Raw genomic sequence first — 16,004 nt, forward strand, 5'->3', positions numbered from 1 at the left:
GGGGGCTGCCTGGTTCCCAGCGCCGGGCAGACCCGCCTGCGGTCACCCCGCCTGCCCACCCTCCCCCGCAAAGCCCCCACCTTCTAAGGCAGGCGAGGCCTCAGGAGCTGTCAGGCCTGAGGAGCAGCGGACCAGCTTGGCTCTGAGAGCTGGGGAAGCCCAGGCCCCCTGCCTCCTGGCCCAGGACCGGCTCCCCGCTCCGCCTGCCCCTCCTCGGCCTGCAGCCCTGAGTCGTCCTGCTCTGGGTGAGGCTGCCTGTGGGAGGGGGGCGTGGAGGAGCAGGGCGGGGGCAGCCCCCCCCCAGGCACGGGAGCTGGCCAGGCCTCCTTCCGGAGGCAGAAGAGTGGAGCCTGAGGCTGCAGTGTGGGGTGTGCTGAGGGCTTCTGGGGTGAAAGCTGGCAGCGATTAGGTGTTTCCGGAGCAGCGGCTGTGGCCTGTCACCTGTCACAGCGGCCTTGCGAGTGCAGCCTCTGGGCTGTGACCCCACACACACACGTCAGGCTGGGCTGGCCACGCAGAGGGGCCACCAAGGGTCTGGGTCAAGACCAGCTTTGCCTGCTGGGCTGCCCTAAGATCCCCTCTCCTGCCTGCCTCCCCCCACAAAGGGGGTGCCTCCCCTTCCAATCTCCTGCCTGGGCCGCCCAGCTGGTCAGGGCTCCCGGGTCTGGGCGCCGGCCCCCAGGGGCCACATGGCCTTTGTCAGCCGTGGGAGGAGGTGGAGGGGTGGCTCCTGGTCACTCGAGTGATGGCTCTGGCACTCCCACCGCACGCGTGTGCACGCACGCGCGCACACACGACACAGGTGTGTGAGCGCGGTCCCTGCCCAGCTGGCTCATCGCGTGCCTTTCCAGAGCAGGGCCCTCGGACGCAGGCCTGGGCTCACCCAGACGTGGTCGCGGGCTCGCGGCTCCACTCAGGCCCCACGGTGACCGGCCTGCTCGCCGCCGCACAGGCATCTTACGCACAGGCACGCTCGGGCCTGCCGCCGTCTCCTGCTCCGGGATTCCTGTTCTCGCAGCTTCTGGCCCGACTCCCCCTCCCTGCTCCGTGCTGCCCCTCCACCCTCCCCTCTCTGCTCACCCACTTGCCTTTAATTAGAAATGCCGGGAGAGCGAGTTTGGGGGAGTTTCTGCCAGAGACATTCCCCCCACCAAGGGTGGAAGCTCAGAGAGGGAAAGAAAGTGGCAGATTGGTTCTGGGGGGCGGTGCTCCCAGGAGAGCGGCAGGGGGTGGCAGGGAAGGGGCCTCCAAGGGGGGCAGGGAGTGGGGATTCCAGAGCAGGGGTACCCACGTGCCCTTGAGTGTGCTAATGAGACCCGGGGGCTGGCGGGCCTGCTGTGAGGGGGTGGGCGTGGACGGGGTGACTGGACGGGGGGACGGGGGGAGGATGGGTGGGTGGGGAGCTATGAGTATGTCTGTGGGGGAGGGGGGATGAGTGTGCAGTGTGCGTGTGAGAGCAGAAGACCGGCAGCAGGGCTAGGGCGTCTTGACTGGCCTTGGTTGTGTGTGGCCACGGGCAGGTATGTGCTCCCTGTGCCCACTGAGCAGCAGAGGACCTGGGCCCACACCCATCGTGACGGGGACCCAGGGGGAGGGCCCCTCCCCACCACTGTTGCCAGGGAGGCAGAAGGGGCCTCCCTCCCGCGGGAATCTCAGCTTCCGGAGCCCCGTTCCTTTTATGGTGTTTTGCTTCTCTACCTCTCCTGACTGCATCAGGTTGCCAGCACCCTCCCCCCCACCCCAACTCCCGCCCAGAGGTCTTGGAGCTTCTGACCGGTTGGGCTGTGGCCTGGGGGTTCAGGACCTACACCCTGCAGTGGGTGGAGGGCCCCTCCGTCTCCTCCACATCCCCCCGCCACCCCCCCTGCCCCGAGAGCAGCTGCCAGGTTTCCCGGGAGGCACTAAGTGGAGAAGTCTTGGGCCTCAGCAAAGACCTGGGAGCCGGGGCACGGGGCAGTCCTGTCCAGCTCCTGCCACCTAGGCGACGCACACCCACACCAAGGCCAGGGGCCCTGGGAGAGCCAAGGCCTGGGTGCCTGTCCCTCACCCGGGGCGCAGGACCAGCCCAGGGCCTGGACGCAAGGGCGCCCGGGGCGGGGATAGACGGAAGCTCAAGGCCACGTCCAGGAGCTCACACCTGACACCTGCGAGTGTGTGTGCACGTGAAAACTCCTGGAGGTCTTCAGCCCAAGGGAAAGAGGGTCTGAATACTGGGGTCGTTGCCACGTCTCACCTGTGGCTGAACATCCTGCAGACGCGGGACTGGGCAAGATCAGGTCTGCGGCCGGCGGCCCAGGAGAGCAGAGTCCAGCGCCCCCGCCCCCCGCCGCAGTCAGGACACAGCAGACACAGGAGGGAGCTGACCCTGAGGCCCGGGGGAGGGGCTCCCTCCTTACCTCTGGCTGGGGGCAGCGGGGCGCTCACCGCGCCTCCCTGCCCGGCGCTGGCTGGCGGGGGGGGGGGGGCCGTCGCAGGCCTGTTCCCAGTACCGTCGCTGGGTCCCACGGGCTGAATGGGTCAGGGAGGGGGCGGTGCGAGCGAGCGCATTAGTCACCCCGCCGCCGCCGCCGGGTGTGCAGGGGGTGGGTCCTCCCTCCGCCGGGAGCGCGCGTGGGCGCGGGGAGGCGGGCCGGCAGGCTGGGGGCGCGGGCGCGGAGCCTGCGCCCGGGCCAATGGGAGCCGGGGCTCGGCGACGGGGCCGCCCACGGCCCGCGCTGGCGGCATAAAGAGCCGGCGGCCGAGGCTGAGAGGCTGAGCGCAGAGCTCGGGTGCCGGGTCCTGCGGGTCCGCGGCCGCCGAGACCAGCCCGGGCCAGCCGCTGTTCCGCGGGAGCCTCCGCCACGCGCAGCTCCGCGTAGCCGGCGCCCAGCCGCTCCTCGTCGGTCCCAAGAGGACTTTGCAGACTCTGCGCCCCCGCCGCCTGTCCGAGCACCGCCGCCACCTGCGAGCAGATGGAGCTGGACCGCAGGACGACCGGCGGCCTCCACGCCTACCCCGCGCCCCGCGGCGGGCCGGTGGCCAAGCCCAACGTGATCCTGCAGATCGGTAAGTGCCGGGCCGAGATGCTGGAGCACGTGCGGAGGACCCACCGGCACCTGCTGGCCGAGGTGTCCAAGCAGGTGGAGCGGGAGCTGAAGGGACTGCACCGCTCGGTGGGCAAGCTGGAGAGCAACCTGGATGGGTATGTGCCCACGGGCGACTCACAGCGCTGGAAGAGGTCCATCAAGGCCTGCCTGTGCCGCTGCCAGGAGACCATCGCCAACCTGGAGCGCTGGGTTAAGCGGGAGATGCACGTGTGGCGGGAGGTCTTCTACCGGCTGGAGAGGTGGGCCGACCGCCTGGAGTCCATGGGCGGCAAGTACCCGGTTGGCGGCAACCCCTCCCGACACACCGTCTCCGTAGGTGTCGGGGGTCCCGAGAGCTACGGCAACGAGGCTGACACCTACGACTACACGGTCAGCCCCTATGCCATCACCCCACCACCGGCCGCGGGCGAGCTGCCCGGACAAGAGGCGGTGGAGGCCCAGCAGTACCCACCCTGGGGGCTGGGAGAGGACGGGCAGCCAAGCCCCGGCGTGGACACGCAGATCTTCGAGGACCCGCGGGAGTTCCTCAGCCACCTGGAGGAGTACCTGCGCCAGGTGGGCGGCTCCGAGGAGTACTGGCTGTCACAGATCCAGAACCACATGAATGGGCCGGCCAAGAAGTGGTGGGAGTTCAAGCAGGGCTCGGTGAAGAACTGGGTGGAGTTCAAGAAGGAATTCCTGCAGTACAGCGAGGGCACGCTGTCACGAGAGGCCATCCAGCGTGAGCTGGACCTGCCGCAGAAGCAGGGAGAGCCACTGGACCAGTTCCTGTGGCGCAAGCGGGACCTGTACCAGACGCTGCACGTGGATGCCGAGGAAGAGGAGATCATCCAGTACGTGGTGGGCACCCTGCAGCCCAAGCTCAAGCGCTTCCTGCGGCCCCCGCTGCCCAGGACCCTGGAGCAGCTTATCCAGAAGGGCATGGAGGTGCAGGACGGCCTGGCGCAGGTGGCCGAGCCCGCCGGCCCCCGCCTGCCCGCCGAGGAGGAGAGCGAGGCCCTCACGCCAGCCCTCACCAGCGAGTCTGTAGCCAGTGACCGGACCCAGCCCGAATAGAGGGCGCCGGCCCCCCGCCTGCCCGCCGTGGCCTTTGCCCACCGGGACTTTTGAGCGGGCTGACCCCTGCAGGGGGAGCCCTCGTCCTCATGCAGCTGGACACCCGCCTCGGCCTCCTAGCCTGACTCTAACAGACACGTGTGATTCAGATGTGGACAGCGTCCCCCAAACAGCAAAGGGGCTCCCCTTCCCTGCGGGGCCCTGCCCCTCACCCTCCCTTGGTCTGTCTTCCCCAGCATGGGCCGGCCTGGGCCAGCGACCCCACCCTCCGTACTCTCAAGCCATGACAGCGGCCTCGTCCTGCTGTGTCCTGGCCCTCTGGGCACTCAGAAACCCAGTATCCAGATGGCACGGGCCAGCAGGCACCAAGCTCAAGGGACACCCCAGAGCGGAAGCTCTGGCGGAACCAGTGCCCCAGGAGCCTGGGCTTCTGGGAAGCCGCCTCTCCTGGCAGTCGCCTCGTAGCCGACTGGCACCCCTGCCACCGCCCAGGGCAGCTGGCCAGCCTCGGGCAGTGTGGCTCCCTCCCCTGGAAGAGAGCCGAAGCCAAAAAGGCAGCAGCAGCAGTGGCAGCAACAGACCTGGCGTCCTGGTGCCTCCTGGCCCCTCAGGTGAGCCCCTGCCCCATGGCACCACCGCCAGGGGGCGCCGTAGAGCCGGGAGGGCCCCGGGCCAAGCCCACTTTCCAGGCCAGCCCACGAGGCCCGGGGGCATCCGCATCCCCAGCAAGTTAGCAGCCGGGATGGGGTGGGGGGTGGGGGACATGGTGGGGAGGCGGGGAAGGAGCAGAGAGCCCGGGGATCAGGGAGAGGGGGCTGGGGTGGGAGCAGGGCTGGGGGAGTTTGCTGAGCCAGCTCTCACACGGACCGTGTTTTCTCTCTCGCCTCAGCACCACTGATTCATGCCAGCCTGGGGAGGGACCGAGCCCCGCTCGATGACTCACCCGTGGCAGGCGGAAGGTCCCACAGGGCCTGAGTCCTCAAATCCGGCTGAGGCAGCAGCCGGCCCTCGGAGCCAGGAGAGTGACAACAGGTAATGCAGGAGACCCCGTCCCTCGGCTGTCCTCACACGGGGCCCTCAAGCTCCTCCCCAGCCCCCAGGTCCCAGGCCCCCCCCTCCAGTCCTCTGGGTGAGCTGAGAAGCAGCCCTGGGAGAGCAGCCCCGTGACGTCCACCGCATGTCCTTCCCGTGCAGCCCCTTCTGGCCTTGGCCTGTTCCTGAGTCCCTGACCATCCGCGTCTTCCTTCCTTTCAGGTCTCAAGGCTCCTGCGGAGCCTTTGCTGCTGCGCCTGGCAGTGTCTCCTCTCCTCTCCCCCTGCAAGCTGCCTGCATGAGAGGAGAAGTCTGAGGCCGGCGAGAGGCTGGTGGTGAAGACGGGCCAGCGTGAGGGCCAGGGCCTGCCGCTATGCCCGCCCCGCTGGCCGCCCACCAGCCCGCCCGCCCCCAGGGCCGCCACCCCGGGCCCGGCCTCGCTCCAGCCCAGGAACCGCTGCCCACTGCGCAGCCATCCTCTCCTGCCAGAGCTTGCCACGAGGCCTGGGGCTGAGGCCAGAGCCCCTGCCCCTACCTGGCGGCCCCAAGCCCAGCCCCAGGAGAGCCGGCAGCCTTTGCTCCTGAGGTTCATGTGGGCCCTCTACCAGGCCCTGCCGTTGCCCAGGCCTGGACCCCCGCCTCTGCCAGGGCACCAACACCCTGGTGCCGGCCGGCCACTCGTGTCTGCAGCCCGAGCAGGCCTGGTGGGGGTTCCCCTTTCTGCCTGTCCCCTGGGGGTTCCCAGCTTCGGGGGAGTGACACTTACAGGTGACTCTGCCAGCTCCCCCACATTTTATTTTTGCACATAAGCCATAACCCGTACTCCCAGGCTGGCGCAGGCAGCAGGGAGGCCCCAGGGTCCTCAAGAGGGTGTGGCCAACTCCCCGTCCCCCCAACGGATCAAGCCCTGAATGTCAGGCCAGGCTGCGTGCACCCTTGCCACCTTACCTGAAGACAGACTCTTTTTGTAAGATTTTGTTAATAAAACACTGAAACTTCTTGGCGTGTGTGTGCTGCTGTTTCACTGCCGGCTGGGGCTGGCTGGAGGGGCGCTGCAGAGGGAAGCAGCTCAGGGTGGTCAGTTCCCAGAACCCAGTGGGCTCGGGGGCCAGACCCCCAGCACACATCATGAAGCTGCAGAGGGAAGCAGCTCAGGGTGGTCAGTTCCCAGAACCCAGTGGGCTCGGGGGCCAGACCCCCAGCAGACATCATGAAGCTGCAGAGGGAAGCAGCTCAGGGTGGCCAGTTCCCAGAACCCAGTGGGCTCGGGGGCCAGACCCCCAGCAGACATCATGAAGCTGCAGAGGGAAGCAGCTCAGGGTGGCCAGTTCCCAGAACCCAGTGGGCTCGGGGGCCAGACCCCCAGCAGACATCATGAAGCTGCAGAGGGAAGCAGCTTAGGGTGGCCAGCTCCTAGAACCCAGTGACTAGACTGAAGGGTCTCTGGGGACCTGAGACAGCCTGCGGTGGGAGTGAGTGGGAAGGGCCGCTGTTCATGCTGAGCTGAGGACAGGCCCCCGAACCCCCTGTACACTCTCCCACCCACTGCCCCCCGGGGTGGGCGTGGCGGGGGTGCTGGGCACTCGTCTGCTGCCAGGACTCAGCCCGCACAGAGGCCTGTGGGCCCAAGGGGGCTTCTCAGGCCCTGGATCCCTGGAGGGTGGGGAAAGATCCCTGCTGGGAGGGGACCCTGGCAAGTCCTGGCTGCAGGGTCATAAGCTTGGTCTCTCTGAGCCTCACGTTCCCCGTCTGCCAAACGGGCGAGCCATCAGTGATATAATCCATGCTGGGGCCCAAGACCTTGGAAATGAGGGCCGTCCTCGCTGGGTGGGCAGTCGACCTCATCTGCCTTCATGGGGGATGCCAGGTCCCTGAGAGAGATGGAGACATGGCCTGGAGGGGGCTCGGACCCAATACCAGCCAATGTTGGGTGAGAAGCAGGCCCGGGGAGGTCGACACTGAGAAGTTTGTTCCCAGGAGTTGGCTCACTTGACTGTGGGACGGCAGGGCCAGTCCAGAGTCCGCAGGGCAGGTGGGACCCTCAGGCACGGGCTGCGCTGCCGTCCACAGGTGGGATGTCTCCCTCGGTGAAGGCTCAGCTCTGCTTTTCAGGCCCTTCAACCGATTGACCCAGGCCCACCCAGATTCTCTCCGACCATCTAGCGTCAGTCACACCCACAAAAGACCTTCAGAGCCACACGTAGATTAGGGTCTGATGGAATGCCTGGGGGCGGTGCCCAGCCAGGTTGACGGGTAAAAGTCCCCTCACAGCCGCCGTGGTCATCCACAGGTGCTTGTCGTCTGCCCGGAGCCGGTCCTGCCCTCAGAAGGGGCTGTTGTGCTAGGTGGGGTGCCCGGCCAGGCGGTGCCAGCTCAGCCCCCCGCCCCCCGCACGGGTGGGGCTGCCCCTGCTGAGAGGACGGAGCTGGGACGCACGGGGGACCTGGGGGGGCCGGAAGCGAGCAGAAGCCGAGAAGCACCCGCTGCCAGGAAAGGCGTCACCCTGCACGCAAAGAGGGCGGCCGAGTATGAGGCTCCCCGGTGGAGGGCCGCCTCTTCCCTGTTCTTCTCCTTTATGCCTTTTAAATAATGAAAGTGCTGACACGCATGGGGAAGGAAATTGACGGGAACGGGACGCTGGGCACCATGGTGATTCCTGAGAGTCGGTAATTTCTCCGGGAGAACTACTACAGTTCGCATCAAAAGCTGGGAGCTGGAGATGCCTTTTCCTTTTAATAAAAAGTTCCTGTCTGTAATTGGATGATTGTGGAACAGGCAATCTGAGATGCAGCTCTGTGTCTCTGTGTCCCAAGAAAAGAGGTGGGAGGGCGGAATGGGGTGGGGTGGCGTGGGTCGGGGGCCAGACCCCCAGCAGACATCAGGAAGCCCACAGCCCAAGCCCCGGGACGGGGTGCTCCCTGCTGTGGGCCTCCCCCACCCCGTCCCCGTCCTGCCCATCCAGATATCACAGACCTGGTCTCCTCTCCTCCCTAGAGGGCCGGGAAGCTGAGGCCTGGGAGGGCAGAGCTGGGACTGGGGCTGGGGGTGCCAGGCAGCGCTGAGAGGCTAAGCCTGCACACCCAGCTTGGAGGGGGCTTCCGAGCCAGGTGGGCTTGGGCTCAAGTCCCAGGGCCTCTCTTTCTATAAAATCAAGTCTGCCTACGTAGCTGATGTGAGGGTTCAAGGGCACGGTGCCGGCCAGAGCAGGCGCTCGGGCTGTCACGTGCGGCGGTCCCCGAGGCTCAGCCGGGCCGTCAGCAGGGCCCCGTGTCCCCGGTGGGCTTTCATGGCCCGCCAGGTTGGGTCTTACTGTGTGTGACTTGGTTGGCCACCCAGGGGTGTCACAGACCGTCTGTGCCCTGCGGGTGGGGGGCGCATAGCCAGTAGCTCGCCCACCTGAGGGTTCCAGAGGCCCACCTCACCGGGGGTGGTGGGCAGCTCTGGGTCCAAGGTGTGATGTGTGCTCCAGCCTCCCCTGGGCCTCCCACCGGCCCTCTCCCTTCTCTCTGCCTCAGTGAGCCCACGCCCAGCTGTCTGGGCCTGAGACAGGAGGCAGGAGACTGGGGACACCTAAAGCCACTCCCCACGGTGAGACCTCAGGTGCCCCCAGGTGCGCCAGCCCAGGGCACTGGGGCAGGTCTGGCTTGGGCAGTGGAGCTTAGGGGCCCAGGGCACTGCTGTCTCTCTGGGTGGGCCCTGCCCCCTCCTGGGATGTCTGTGGTTTCCCCACCCCCAGGAAGCTGCCTTCCTCCAGGCCAAGGGTTTCCCCTACTGCCAACACCGGGGTGCAGCACCCAACTCTGCCGGCAGAGAAGTGGCACAGAGGAGTTGTTGGGGCGGCCTGACGACGGGCTCCGCCCATGACGGGGTCACCCACGACGGGCCCCTTTCCACAGCCCCACCTTCCCAACACCGAAACTGAGGCTCGGGGAGAGGCGGGGACCTGCCCAGGATTCTCTGCCCTCCATGCCTCCTGGAATGTGCTCAAAACACTGACTTCCTTGAAGGCGTGTTCCTGAACCCACACGTGCCTGACTCTGAGATCCAAGCTGGTTCTACCACTGCGGCTGCTGCTTTAAAGCCTGCTTCTCTTCCTGCTGGGGACAAAGAAAGAGGCAGGCACTGAGTTTGCAGTGGCTCTGCTGAGGGTCAGAGGACTGTCTACGGGAGGACAATGTGCTTCCCGGTCCCAGTGACCCTGTCCCCACTGACCCCTGACCCTGGTCACCACGGACCCCTCCCCTTGGCCACTCATGACCCCTGCTTCTGACCAGTCGCTGACCCTGGCCCGGCCTGCCCACCGGCCCAAATTACAAGGCTCCCCTCGTGCCTCTTCCTCTCTTCCGGTCCCCACCCAGGGGCCCCCGCAGACCCGCCAGCACCGCCCAGGGGCTCTCCCACGCTGCCTGCCGAGCTCCCAGCTGGCGCCCCACTTCTGCAGCAGCCGGGGCGGGTGGCATACATTAGCCTGTTTCCTCCAGGAAGGAGGCCAGGCAGCCCCAGCGCCCAGCCCTCGGCTCTGGGGGGACCCAGATGTGAGGGCAGCAGCCGGAGGGGGCTCCTCTGGCCCTCAGCTACCACTCCTCTCCGTGATGGAGCCTCAGAGCTGGAATGGCCTCTCCTATGGACGGGGAAACTGAGGCCCAAGAGAAGCAGGGAGTCCCCAGGTGCACCAAACGTCCTCCTCTGCATCTCTGCTGGCCTCGGGCTGGCCCGTGGGCCAGGGAGAAGGCCGAGGGAGCCAGCGTTCCTTCCTCGGGTCCCATCCTCTGGGTCCCACCTGCCCTCTGTCAGTCACCCTGAACCGGCGTCACTCTGCCCATCCAAACTAGCTGTGCTCTCTTAGCCACTCGGAACACCTAAGAGGACCCCATAGTCCCAGTGCTGACCCTGGGCCCACCTCAGGGAACCTCGGGAGAGCAGCATGGCCTGGGGGCAGGAGCTGAAGCCAGACCCCAGGGCTGCGGAGTAGCTGGCGGCGTGGCCTTTGTGGAAGTGGGAAGCCGTGGGCAGGGCAGGGGTGCTCTCTCCAAGCCCCCCACCCTGGCTGGCCAGTCCTGCTCTTCTCTCTGCACCCACCTGCCCACCTGAAGCTGCGGCTCTGCCCCCAGCCTGGGTCTCCCCGTCTCACGATGGCCCCGTTGCAGCTGGGACCCTAGGAAGGTCCTGGCCTCCCCGCAGCCCACGGCCCCAGGCTCCCCCCGCACCCCGCTCAGGCCCGTTCCTGGGCACGCCGGCTGAGGCTCCGTGTCTCCTCCGTACCTGCCGCAGAGAACTAGTCATCTGCCAGCGTAAGGCAGCATGGAACCCGTCCCCGAGCGGCACACCTCCTGCCTCTCCCCAGGGGGTCAGATCGCCATCTCTGCTAACTTCATATTCCGTGTTCAGTTATCCCAACCTGGCATCTTCCAGGCCAGAGAAGTAGTTTTCCTTTCTTATACAACGTTTTGTTTCTTCCTGGGATTTCGAATAGCTTCTCTCATTCTATCTACCATCACCACACACTCGCTTCCCCTCAGAGATGCCACCGTATAAGGCTTCCCACTGGGGTCTGCTTGTGCCTTTGGTTTGCATTGCTCTGTTCCATGGAACCCCCTTCCTGGAATAAAAAGATCTTTAAAGAATAAAATCGCTACCAGGAAGGTCCTGAGCCCAGCTCTCTAAATGTCTCCCAGGGCCTCTGGATGAAGCTCCAGTTCCAAGCCAGCCCCCAGGGCCCCGCAGTGGAAGGTGACGCCTACTCCCCAGCCCCCTTTTTGCAGCTGTCCCCATCCCCCCTTGTCCCCTCCTTCTACACCCACCCCTCTGCCTCTGCCTCCTCTGTCTCCTGCCCTCTGGTCCCCCCCCCCCATCCCGCCAGGCACTGTCCTTCCAGAATCCCTTAGAAGCAAACCTCCGCCACCATTCTCTCCCAAAGGCCCCTGCCCGCGCCTGGCTCTCATTAGCTGTTTCCTGCCGCCCACCTCTGGCCACCAGGCACTGCGGCAGAACGCCTCCTTGCTCTGACTGCTCTCCGTGGAGGAGCCCTGGACCTCGGGCGCGGCACCACCTCGGGGGCCTCCAAGCAAGCCTCCTCAGCTCGGCACCAGAAAGGCCCAGGGCTGCCAGGGGTCTGTCCCCCCCCACGTCCATGGCTAAGCCCCAAGCTTGGCTCTGAGCCATGAAGGCGCCTTGAAGGCAGCTGGGGCTCAGCTGGGAAGGGCAGGGGCGGGGGCCAGCCGCTGCCCTGCCTCCGAGCCGTAGCCCCATACGGAGCACGCCAAGCCTGGCTCAGGTCGCCCACGGGGGGAAAGTGTTGCTTAGAGGCTGCTCCCCAAAGACAGAAGCTTCCTGAGGACGGAGTGAGCTCCCCACGCTGAGGGTCACCAAACGGCTCAGACCAGGGACCTCGGAGGCACCCTCCGACACCACCCTTGCCTGCCTTTCTGACTGTCCCACTGGGAGCTGCCCACGGTACTCCCGCCTCCACCCCTTCTGCAGGGAATGGCCACTGTCTGCCAAACTCCTACTCATCCTCCAAAGCCCTGCCCTCGTCCTCTCCTCCACGGAGACCTCCCTGCACCCCACCCTCGATGTCACCTTTTGGGTCCTCCCCATCCCATTCCTCCTTGTCCTGGCGGTCCCTCCCTGAGGACAGAGGCCCCCCGTGCCAGCCCCGCACCCCTTCCTGGCCCTTGCACGTGCCGGGGGTCTGCCCTCCTCTCCTCGGAGGGCCCTGGGCTCCGCGCTCCTGCTGCTGGGTTGTCTGCCATCTGCCGTGCCAGGAGTCCGGGCTGGGAAGGAGGCTATTTTTAGCCTCTGTTATCCCCGTAATTATCCTGTCTTTGTTTTGCCCTGGTGCTTCGTACATTTCTGCTGGAAAATGTTAGTCTGTCTCTCTGCACTCAGGAGAAATGGGGAGGAGGGGGTACCTGCCCTGGAAGGAGGGTGTCAGGCCTGGTGGTCAGAGAACCTCCTCTGATCACTCTGGTCTGTCCGCTGTGGGAGACGCAGGCTCTACTTAACAAAGGCCAGGAGGGCCTTACAGGAAGTTCTGACACCTCCCAATCAGAGGGGACCGGGGGTCCCAGACGATGAGCCCCTCTCGTGCCCCCATAGCCTCAGAAACCACCTGGTGCGGGAGGTGCACCGGAACCATCTGTGCAATGACTTCTCACCAGTGACGATTCAGACCTGGTTTGGGGAGCAGGAGCGCTGCTCTCCTCTGATCCCTGGATGAAGCAAGGGCTTGTGGTCCTCTCAGACCCCCACATCCGCCGGAGCCCCGTGCTTGGAAAGAAGGAAAGCTGTGTTCCTGCTGCTCCTTGGAGTCTGTGAGGCGACCTCACCTGGGGTTTGCTCCTTTTAGCAAGTGTAGGAAAGCCCGTTGCTCTGCGGGGCTTCCCCAACGAGAACAGATGGGGCGTGGGCGCCCACACTGCAGGCTGGGGCTGGGATTCTAAGTCCTTCCTTGGGCTGGAGGTACCTATGGGAAGGGAACATGGAATGAGGCGTCTCAGCCGGTGGTGGGGGGCAGGTGACACACCCAAGGATCTGGGGCCAGCACCCACCCAGGATTCCAGCTCCTGACCCCCAGACCACAATGCATCCCCTCAGATCTGACTCCTGAAGTTGTCTGGTAACCCTGCTCCTGAGGTACCCCTGGTACCCTCCTTTGGGCCCCCTTGGCAGGTCTTCAAGGCCCTTCACCTGCTCCACCCCATCCCCCCGCCGCCCTGTGCAGACCCCACGCACTGCCTGGCGGCTTCGCTTGGTCACGCCCTCCCCCAGCCCACTGCTCCCACCACAGCTCCAATCCTTCCATCTTCTGCAGGCAGACGCCTGGGCTGCCTCCTCTAGGAAGCCCGCTGTGATGCACGTTCTCATCCAGGTGAGCCCAGCAAATAAGTCACCTCTGACAAGCCACCCACATCACAGCCCTGCTCCGGTCCTGCCGGTCTTCCCACTGCAGGGACAGCAGAGGTCTCCCAGGCTGGCACTCCAGGCCCCCAAGACCAGCTAATCCCTCCTCCCCTCAGGATACCCCTCCCACACACCTGGCCTGGCCACCCCCATGACAGACTCAGTCACGTTGCCTGAGCTTGTCCTCTTCCAGCAGTGCCGTTCTGCGGCCAGAGCTGGCCAGTGCGTTTGTGGGAGTGACGGGCAGAGGTGCCCTCAGCCCAGGGCTGGGCCATCCCTCCAAGATTATTTCTCCCTGAGTGCTCATTTTTTAAAGTTGTTGTTCTTTATTTAGTGTTTCTCTGCATTTCCACTCTTCTCCCCTCCCCCACCATCTAGGTGTTGCTATGGGAACCAGGCTGTGGTACCACAGCATCCTTGATGGACAGATTTCAGGGCACCTGTGTGTGTGCCTGTGTGTCTGTGGGTGTGCATGTGTGTGTGTGTGGAGCGTGTGTGTGTGCGTCTGGAGCGTGTGTGTGCGCATGTATGTGTGTGTCTGTAAGTGTATGTATGGTGGGCGGGGCTTCAGAAAGGTCCCTGAGGTTTCCTGATTGGGATCAGGAGGTCCAGAGAGGGGGAGGGGGTTATTAGACACCCCATTCTTGTGATTCTCCAGCATCCCCACCAAGGGCACAGCCCCGTCACTGCCACCCTCCCTTTCCTCATGGTTGCCTCCTCCCGGTTGTCACCATCCTGGCCCCGGTTGACATCAGCCTGGTCATCACTGTCTAGGAAGGCCACGGCAGCAGCTTCGCTCTGTCCCCACTGCCCTCGCTGAGGTCCCTCTCCTTTGGCATCTGGGGGAGTTGGGCGGCCCTGGATGAACCAGCTCTTTCCCTTTCGTGGCTTTGTGATGGTGCTGGGCCTGTCTCCCCTGCAGGCCATGGTCACGATCAGACTCAGTGCCGGGACGCTGGCCCGGCTCCCCACAGACTCACTGAGGACCAGTCCTTGCTGTTGCCTTGGCTCCCCTCCTCCCTCCTCCGTCTCCCCATCCCTGCCACGGCAGCACTGGCGGGGAGGGGAGGGGGCCTTTGTCAAATGGCCAGAGCCCTCCCGGGACACAGGCCACTGGACTCAGGGGAGCTGAGGGGAGAGGGGCTCCCAGCCAGGATGGGGGTGGGGGACGCGGGGGTCGGTGCCCGCACTGCTGACAGCAGCCCCCGCCTGTCATCTGGCCTCCCGCCCACCTGGGAGCTCCGTGCCTGGAGTCCCGATGAGCTGCGTGGGTGGGAGAGGAGAGCCGGCTGGGCAGGGCGGGGCTGGGCCTTGCTGAGCGGCTGCCTCAGTCCTCCCTTTACCCCGCCTCCCACCCCGCCCACCCAGCCAGTGGACGGGGTGCTTGGGGATGGAATGCAGGCCGCAGGGGCTGGTGGGGATGCTGAAGAGCCAGCCAGTAGACGGGCTCTCCTCCCACGGCAGGGCTGTGCCTCCCTGTGATGTGCCATCAGCCATGTTACCCCACCAGCTCTGCACACCCGACAAGGGGCCATCCTGATCGCATCTGCCTGGAGGCTGGAATACTCCCTACACTGTGGAATATTTTGGATATACTGGGTTAAATAAAATGTGATTACAATTAATTCATCTCTTTATTTTTTTGTGTGACTACTAGAAAATTTTAAATCACAGTTTCGGCCCACTCTGTTTCTGTTTCTCGGTGCTGTCTGCCTCGCCCAGAGTGGGGAGGACAGGACCACCCCTGGGGCTGAGCTTCCTTCGAAAGGTGGGGATGGGTGGGGAGCAGGGCCGTCCAGGGGAGACCTCAGGGCAGTGGGGGGCACCTGGTTTGCTGATCCTGACCGCCCTGGGGGAGGGCTGAGTACTGGGGGGTCCCTGGAGTTCTGGTTTCCCCACCTGTCAACCTGGGGACCCCAGAGGGCTCCAGGCTCTGGGAAAGGCCCTGCCCAGGCTCCAAGGCGGCCAGGATCTCCGCGGGGGTGCCATTCCAGAGCCCGAGGCCCTGAGCGGTTATTGCCAGTGAGTGACTGAGGACACCTCGGGGCGCCAGGCTGCAGCCAGGTCACCCCCTCTCCCGGCTTCCAGCGCCTGAGGCCAATTCCACACGGTCTGGCAGAGGTGTCCCTCCCAGATCGGACTGGGGTGTGGGGCTGGAGGGGAGTCTGGCAGCCTGGTGCCACCTCCCCGACCTGCACAGGGGGTGCCCTGTGCCCTGGCTCTGCCTGCAGGCCCGTCCTGTCACACCTGGCCCTCCCTCTCCGCGCCCTCCTGCCTTCTGGACTCTGGCCGGCCTCCCCAGCGGCCCCTCCGCACTCAGGGCTCAGCTGCCCCTGGGGTCAGTCTCCCCGACCCAGGGGCTCCCAGCCATGGGGAGGGGTTTCTGGCCCCAAATGTACACGGACTCCGCTCATAGGCACTTCAGCTCCCGGAGCTTGGGTTAAGGATGCAGATTCCAGAGCCCAGCCCGAGGCCAGCTCTACCAGAATCTTTTTGGGGCAGAAGGGTGGCATCTGAATTTCAGGCCCTGGGGGGGCTGCCCTGTCCCTTCCACATGGAGGAAACCACATGACCCCATGCCCAAGGCCTGGGCACCCTGATGGAGAGTCTTGGCCGGTCCCTCCCCTGGGGTGGTGTGGCCCTTCTGTTCTTGCCCCAGGGCTTGGCCCAGAAGACCAGGAGGGGCTCAGCCAGGGATGCCTGTAGCCTCAGCCTGGATGGTGACCCCGTGGTCCAAAGAGGCGCCCCTGCACCTGAACAGGAGGGGTCTGGGAGGGGTCTCTGGGCCCAGCCCACAGAGTGGACCCTTGCTCATGACCTCCTCTGTCCCCAGGCCTTGGACACCAGGCCTGATGTGAGGGCTCTGCCACCTGCCCTGTGGGAAACTTCCTAACCCAGACGCCTGTCCCCAAGATGCCAGCTGCTCAG

General features: G+C 65.4%; 1 protein-coding gene across 1 annotated transcript; it reads left to right on the forward strand.

The window, feature by feature from the left end:
- Positions 1–2,630: 2,630 nt before the first annotated feature.
- Positions 2,631–6,152, forward strand: ARC (activity regulated cytoskeleton associated protein). The gene is made up of 3 exons (XM_036831045.1): positions 2,631–4,753; positions 5,032–5,174; positions 5,397–6,152. Exon 1 carries the CDS (start codon positions 2,952–2,954, stop codon positions 4,140–4,142), a length of 1,191 nt encoding a protein of 396 aa, XP_036686940.1. The 5' UTR covers positions 2,631–2,951; the 3' UTR covers positions 4,143–4,753; positions 5,032–5,174; positions 5,397–6,152.
- Positions 6,153–16,004: the final 9,852 nt, after the last annotated feature.

The sequence above is a fragment of the Balaenoptera musculus genome, chromosome 17 (assembly GCF_009873245.2).
Source record: "Balaenoptera musculus isolate JJ_BM4_2016_0621 chromosome 17, mBalMus1.pri.v3, whole genome shotgun sequence".
In the NCBI taxonomy this organism is placed as follows: Eukaryota; Metazoa; Chordata; class Mammalia; order Artiodactyla; family Balaenopteridae; genus Balaenoptera; species Balaenoptera musculus.

What these genes read in the sequence shown, in the direction of transcription:
- ARC (XM_036831045.1), top strand. Translation starts at nt 2,952, where the DNA reads ATGGAGCTGGACCGCAGGACGACCGGCGGCCTCCACGCCTACCCCGCG.